This window comes from Fulmarus glacialis, unplaced genomic scaffold (genome assembly GCF_000690835.1).
Source record: "Fulmarus glacialis isolate BGI_N327 unplaced genomic scaffold, ASM69083v1 scaffold37671, whole genome shotgun sequence".
NCBI classification, from domain to species: Eukaryota; Metazoa; Chordata; class Aves; order Procellariiformes; family Procellariidae; genus Fulmarus; species Fulmarus glacialis.
In genome coordinates, this window is record NW_009192795.1 from 965 (window position 1) to 8,049 (window position 7,085).

At 40.9% G+C, this 7,085-nt stretch overlaps 1 protein-coding gene across 2 annotated transcripts; it reads left to right on the plus strand.

The window, feature by feature from the left end:
* Positions 1-260: 260 nt before the first annotated feature.
* TTPAL (tocopherol (alpha) transfer protein-like) lies at positions 261-4,831 on the plus strand. Of its 2 annotated transcripts, none has more exons than XM_009587216.1 (4): positions 261-706; positions 1,429-1,622; positions 3,526-3,636; positions 4,387-4,831. In XM_009587216.1, the coding sequence occupies exons 1-4, from the start codon at positions 268-270 to the stop codon at positions 4,660-4,662; spliced, it is 1,020 nt and encodes a 339-aa protein (XP_009585511.1). In that variant the 5' UTR covers positions 261-267; the 3' UTR covers positions 4,663-4,831. The 2 variants fall into 2 exon arrangements, with proteins under 2 accessions (XP_009585511.1, XP_009585512.1); XM_009587217.1 differs by having other exon boundaries at positions 268-706; positions 1,429-1,520; positions 4,387-4,662.
* The last annotated feature ends 2,254 nt before the right edge of the window (positions 4,832-7,085 follow it).

Consider the following 7,085-nt stretch of genomic DNA (forward strand, 5'->3'; position numbering starts at 1 on the left):
TTGGTTAGGTTTCATCCAAGGTAGTTTTCTACCTGCTATGCAGGACAAAGAGATTAGAGAAACTTGGGCTTTCTAATCCTAGGAAGAGAATTGAAATGTCTGAACTGTGTTTTGGCTGTAGTGCCGGTTCTTGGAAGGGCAGTCTCCTCAGCCAGGAAATGGAGGGATACAGGACATAATAAATATGGAAATACTAAATATACTTGTTAGTCTGTGGAATTGTTTGTCATGTGTAGTGCTTGGTTTTTGACAGATTCCTGCTACATTATGTCAGGAGACAGCGACTGCACCAGGACGAGTCCCTCAGCAGGGTCTCCCTCGGACAATGAGTTCTTGCCAGATCGGCCAAAGTATGTTTGCTCGCTGTCTCCTGATCTCATTACCAAAGCCCGGGAAGAGCTCCAAGAGAAACCTGAATGGAGGCTCCGTGATGTGCAGGCACTCCGAGATATGGTGTGCAAAGACTATCCCTCCCTGGGGACCTGCCTGGACGATGCTTTTTTGCTAAGATTCCTCAGAGCCAGGAAGTTTGATTACGATCGAGCACTTCAGCTTCTGGTGAACTACCACACCTGTAGGAGGAGCTGGCCTGAGGTCTTCAATAACTTGAAACCATCCGCAATAAAGCCTGTCCTAGAGTCTGGTTTTGTCACTGTGCTGCCTCGTCTGGACCCAGAGGGACGCCATGTCGTCTGCATCCGTCCAGGTACTGAAATGCATGAATGTCTTTGTTCTCCATCTTCGAGGTGTGTCTGGGCCAAAAATCTGTTTCCTGCTCTTCTGTGAACAGTGGTTACTTACACAGAGTACGTGGGTTCTCTTTGAAATTTCAAAAGCTAACTTGTGAAGGGACACGTTTGTCATTAGCCAACGTTATATCAGTTCCTTTTCCTGTGTCAGCAATAACTGCAGTTATGTCAAAATGAAAATGCAGTGAGGTGGGTTGATGAAATACTAGGTGATTCAAGAAAAATTAATGTGTAGTAACTCAAATTGAAACAGGGCTGCTGGCCTACGGTTAGAAGCTTGTAATTTGTTTTAACATAAGTGGAGAGAGGAGCCTATGGCTTTGACTCCTGTGTAAACAATGGGAGCCTTCCGTGTGCTTTTGGTGCTGCCAGGCTTGCTGTAAATTTGTCTTCATTCATTCTCCTCTTTTCCATTTACCTGCTTTCTTTCTGAGCCGAAACTGCTTCTAGTAAGCTGTGCTGGGTGGAGAATGGGGTTCTTAAAACCATTGCCTTTGCTCCCTGAAGTAAACATGAGTTGCCATTTACCTCTTGTTTAAGAAAGGCTGCTCTGAACTAGGACTGTGGCTATTAAAGACTAACTTATAAGAGTCCAGGAAAATAGGAGATCAGTTTTTGGAATGTGTATTGTTAGCTTATATTTACTCTCCAACTTACCATCCATGTCTTGTAACCTCAGACAGATGGACACCCAGTAATTATCCGATTACTGAGAACATTCGTGCCATATACTTAACGTTAGAAAAACTCATTCAGTCCGAAGAGACCCAGGTGAATGGAATTGTAATCCTGGCAGACTACAAAGGAGTCAGCTTATCTAAGGCGTCTCATTTTGGTCCTTTTGTAGCCAAAAAAGTGATTGGAATTCTTCAGGTAAGACCTGAGCTGGTGGGAAAATAAGCTTGTGCATTGTGCATTGTAAATGACTGCTTCTGTGTCTAGAGGTCTTGACTATGTCACCAGAAACTTAAGCATCTTGGCTTTTACAGAGTTAAAACATGTCTCTGCCCAACCAGTTTCTCACACCCTTGCCAACTTACCTCACTTGCCCTTTTTTTGACTTTTGCACTCCCCAAACTAAATTTGCATTAGAAATGCAAACTTTGAGTTGGAACAGAAAAAAGTAGTTCTGCTAGGTAGTGGTAAGGAAGAGGGAGAACAGTGAATTACAGTTAGAGAGAAGACACCATTTTGCCTGAAAGCTGAGGAATGGCTCATTATTTAAATGGTTCCTGTCAGCCGAGATGGAGCTGACCACTGCGCAAGTGCAAGTTCAAGTTCAAGTACTGCTGCAAAAATTTGGCAGAGAGGACTTTTGAAGGAATGTGATTTGAGGAGGATTTCCATCCACTCCCTGAAGGAAGAGAGGCTTCTTCAGCACAGGGGGCAGCAAAAGAGACAGTAACAGAAAGGATCTCCGACTAGATGTTTGGAAGGAAAATGATGGAGAGCAAGTTAGAGCAAGGGTGTAAGCACAAGTGGAGTTGCAGAAAAGAGGAAGGTGAAAGGAGTGAGGAGTAACCTGGCCAAAGTGGCAGGAAGGTCTGATGATTTTACTTGATGTTCTACCATACTATCTGGAGGAGTGAGATGAGAACAACTTCTTTTGAATGGGTTCATTCCCTCATTACTTTTATTCTGGCCTGAATGTTCTTTGTTGTGTCTGTGGGGGATAAGGAAGGATAGGGGGAATCAGGGGAGTTTATGGAGATGAGACTAGTGAGTTTATGAATGCCTATATAAGAACTCGCTCCTTTAAATTATGGTCTAAATGTGTCATTTAACTGTCTGAGCCCATATTTAATTTGCACAAATAAAGAGATGGGTGTCCTGCTATTAGTGGAAGCTACTCACAAAACAAAAGCTGAACTTGGTGAAGGACGTAAAGGTATGGGTGGTATGGAAACGAGTTGCATCAAACTTCCTGAGCAGCATCCCCTGTAAAGGTGAGCTAATTCACTGACCTTCATAAGGAAAAAAATAGTCCTGAAGTGCATGTTATCTGCTTTTCACTCCAAGCATTGACTGCTTGCTTTGTATATGTGGAGCTGGTTATAAGGGAAAGAAACTTCACTGTGGCACATGAGACCTTAATTGCTTATCATGAGCTATTGCCTTGGAAAAATGTTTCTGCAAATAAATTTCTCCAGCAGAAATCCCATTTAAAACTGTTGTTTTAAACTGTCTTGTATAGGAGACACCATGTGTTCTGCTGGCAGCAGAGCCTGTTTGTCAGAATAGTTGGAATGGCAGAAAAATAGTGATACTAGATTTCTTCCTTATATAAAAACACATTTTAGGGTATCTTGGGCACCAAATCTTGTAGTTGGACACACCATTAGAACCAGCCTGCTCTGGCTCTGAGTGTGGTGCAGTCCTTGGAAGCCAGGGTCATCACTTTGTAACTGCATCCTTATCAGGGTTGGGAATACCCGAAGGACAGTGATTACCTAAGTGTCTTTGTCAGGGGAGATGAAGAACAACATAAGGAATGAAGATTTACTGACAGTAATATATTTCTTAAAATTTTCTTCAAATCCTTTCAAGCAAGGTTTTCTTGTCTCTTGACTTTATTTTTATGCTCACAGATCTCATCCTAAGACTATTCCCTATTACAAGGTGCGTTTCTGTTGCCGTATTGGTTTATGTTGGTACATCAGATGAAAGTTTGGGAGCCTGTGGGTTGTACTGGCAGTCAATCTCAGGAGTTTTTTAAAAAGAGGAAGATGGCAAATGTTTTTTAAACTGCATTATAAAACTCTTCTTTACCCTTCAGGATGGATTCCCCATTCGAATAAAAGCTGTTAACATAATAAATGAGCCTCGTATATTCAAAGGCATTTTTGCAATCATCAAGCCTTTTCTGAAGGAAAAGATAGCAAACCGGGTAAGGATTTGTGTCATTTTAACATTAACGTTAATGTTTGTAAGTTCCTTGCTTGGTCACTGCAAGTAAAAATTGTTGAAAAACCTCACAGCTAGAGAAATGTTGGTGCCATTTACTTGATGTAACTGGTCCTTTCTGCTTTAATTTTTAAAAATATGCCTTTTGGGAAAATTCTTCACCAGAGAAAAGCTTTGAGGAATTTAATATTGACATAACATTAATACAGATCTTTAGTACATATGCTGTGTATTCAGGACACTAGTTCCATCCCTGGGGTTGGATTATCTTGGCAAGTAACACTTTGTTTATGAGGTGGTGTCACAGGAAATCTGTGTTGCCCCTTCCTTGCTCTTCTCCCTTATGCAAGTGCCCTGCATGGCAATAGTATTCTTGCCATAGCACTGGATGTAGTTGCAAAGGATGATACTTTTTTCCACAACGATAAGGACTTCCAATCCCACGAACGAACTTGGGGACGAATTGAATTTGGAACCTCTGCACACACTAGCAAATGTCAAGTCTCTCTTGCTGGGATTTAAGCTGCACTAGACTTGGATTGTCTCAAGGCTTCTCTCACTAGCGTGTCTAACTGCACCTGCCCAATGTTGTATGCTGCCACATGCCTATAAAGACATAACTTCTAAAATTTGCTCTTTAGCTCAAAATAAGCTTGTTAGCTGACTGTTTCAGTGATTTGCTGTAAAGTGTTTGATGTGCACTATTAAAGCTATCTTTTGCTTTCTTCTTCAGTTTTTTCTTCATGGCTGTGATCTGAATTCCCTTCATCAAAACATTCCTCCAGTGATCCTTCCTGAAGAGTATGGTGGTACTTCAGGGAAGCTGGACATCTCCGCATGGAATGAGCTACTGCTAGCCTCTGAGGAGGACTTTCTGCACGATTTCTCACAGCTGGTTCTCCCATGTGACAGCTCTCCCCATGACATGCTAGTGAGTGGGGATGCTGATGAAAAGCAATGTGATGATTCTCTGCGAGGCATGAAACCTCAGCTCTATTACTGTTACTAACAAACCAGTGAAGGGAAGTTTTCCAGCACAGTTAAGATCTGTTCTGATAGGTGATGTTGTGAACTCTGCCTTACTCCTAAACCTGCAGTTTAGGAACAGACTGCTGAGGCACTTTACACTGTAGAACCAAAGGAAGCTGAAGAGGGCACAATGGGGGCAGAGCAGAATTCGGAGAGGATAAAGGCAAAGAGCACAAGTTATGTAGAATACTTGAGGCTCATCAACCTCTATGTGAATGATGCAAACTGGCCTATTCTTTCTAATGATAAAGAAAAAAATATATTGCAGGATGGTAAGCTTGATTGATAGTTTCTTATCCCCTCCCCACCCAGGTGAAAAGTGACAAGAATGATTTACTAGTTTTGTGACCATCTGTTCCCTTCCCCTTCTGAAAACACCAGTAATCCAAGACTTTTGAACCCTGCAAAGTGTAGTTCTGTCAGAGAAGATTGCTTAAAAATATAAAAGGCTAACTTGGCCTGTCCTCTATTAGTTGGTTCAGACTGTGAGTTGGCATTTCTGGAGTATCTCAATGAATATTTGGCTCAAATTAATACAGAACAAAACTTTCTTAGCCGTATCAGTACGGAGATAATCTCTGAAACTTCCTCACACTAGGAAGAACTATAACTGATGGATTAACATTTACACCAAGGCTTATTATAAACAGATGCAATCTTCGTTTTCAGAAAACAGGAAGTTTTTCAGATCAGGTACTAAGGCTTTTGATTTGATACAGCTTCAAATAATGAGGTTCAGGACCAAATAAGAAAAAGCTATGTCGGCTGCCTTCCGACATTCTCAGTTGTTCTTTTCTTCAGCTGGTTGTGATGAGGAATTGGGTAAGTAACTCATACACAGAATTTGTAAGGAGGCTTTGTAGCAGTTGGCATATGATGTATAGAAGGCAATACTTCATGTAAGACAGCAAGGTGCTTCTTTAGCTTGTTACTTTGTGCAGAATTTGAGTTTAAGTCTGTGAAACCAAATGCAGACAGGCTATTTGAAGGCACATTCTTAAATTTCCTGGTATTGTAGCATTTTGTTCACTGTGCTTGTCAGCTCTTTTGTGAAATGTTACAACTTTGTTTTCAACTTTGTTGACCTCTTTTGTCTTTGGTTGTCATGTTCCCGTATGAAGTTCGACTTTAATTGTCTCTGTAATATTTACCCGTAGCTTGTATGCCTGTGCTTCTAGGTCTTTGTCTAGAGACAGAACTAAGACGCCGATGTCAAATCAGGGTAAGATACCTACATCTAAATAAGCTGTTCCCACTCCCCAAGTTCAATCTGTTTAATGGTCTTGAATTCAGACTTAACTCTCAGCACACTCTTTGCACATGTTTTTCTGCACTATAATAGCGGAGATGGGAAACCTCACTAGGACCAGGAAAGCACACCAACTACTTCAAGGTGAAATATTTCACTCTTTGGTGAAAAAGAACATCCCTTCTAACTGGAGACTCATATCTAGAGCACTTTCTCTGGATGAAATCTTTATTTAGTGCCAAGTGTGATTATAGGTACCAGTTGTGTTTCTGTAAATATAAAACTAAAGCATCTTGGGGATTTCAGACATTCATTTTTCAAAGTGCCAAACTGTTTTGAATGTCTGTCTTCCTCTCAGTCCCCCCTACAGCATGATTGCACTGCCAAAAAAGACTCCTCTTCCACCGTAATGACTTCCTGATCTGGCAGCAGACCTCATCCTGGAACTAGGGAGTAGCAAATGCCATACCTGTCATCCAAGCATTATAAAAGGAGACTGGGTTTTGAAAAGGGGTAAACCATGAAAATTTTTCTGGGTGGTAATTCAGAATTTGTGGGAGCAGGGAACTCATCATTTCAACTGTTTTAGAATAAATGTGTGAAGAGATGAATTTCCCTCACTGAAATAATCTGATTTTTCCTACCTTTATAAGTCAATTCTTACTCTTCTTTTGACAGCCATTCCCTTTAGTGCAGGAAAAAAACCATACCATTTTCAACTACTTAAAATAAGGTAAAAGAGTACTGCTAGCCACTTCCTCCTCATTTCTGACCAGAATGTGCTGCGTGTTTTGCAGAGATTAATTCAGTTCTTTGTGCCACCTAGCAAGACAGTAGCACACAGCACCAGGACTTAGAAAGGTAAGTGGCTGCCCACGCTGTTTAACTGCCAGAACATAGAGACTGGTGTTTATGTTGTTTATGTTCCAGCCACAATGTAAAATTAAAAAAAAAAAAAAGTAGGATTGACCATTTCTCCTAGAGGTGAAGGCTTGACTGGTATTTGATACTCTTTCCTTAATTGTGCTGCAGGGTTTGAAGTGGTGTTTTTTTTAACAGTTAACCTATAAGAACACCCTTATGTAACTACTAGAGAGGGAGGCTGAATGTTCAAAATTCAATTTAGTGTCCAAAAAAAAAAAAAAAAAAAAAAA

Coding starts and splice junctions, on each gene's coding strand:
- TTPAL (XM_009587216.1), top strand. CDS start 268: ATGTCAGGAGACAGCGACTGCACCAGGACGAGTCCCTCAGCAGGGTCT. Junction 1,623..3,525: donor AAGTGATTGGAATTCTTCAG/GTAAGACCTGAG, acceptor TTTACCCTTCAG/GATGGATTCCCCATTCGAAT. Junction 3,637..4,386: donor AGGAAAAGATAGCAAACCGG/GTAAGGATTTGT, acceptor TTTCTTCTTCAG/TTTTTTCTTCATGGCTGTGA.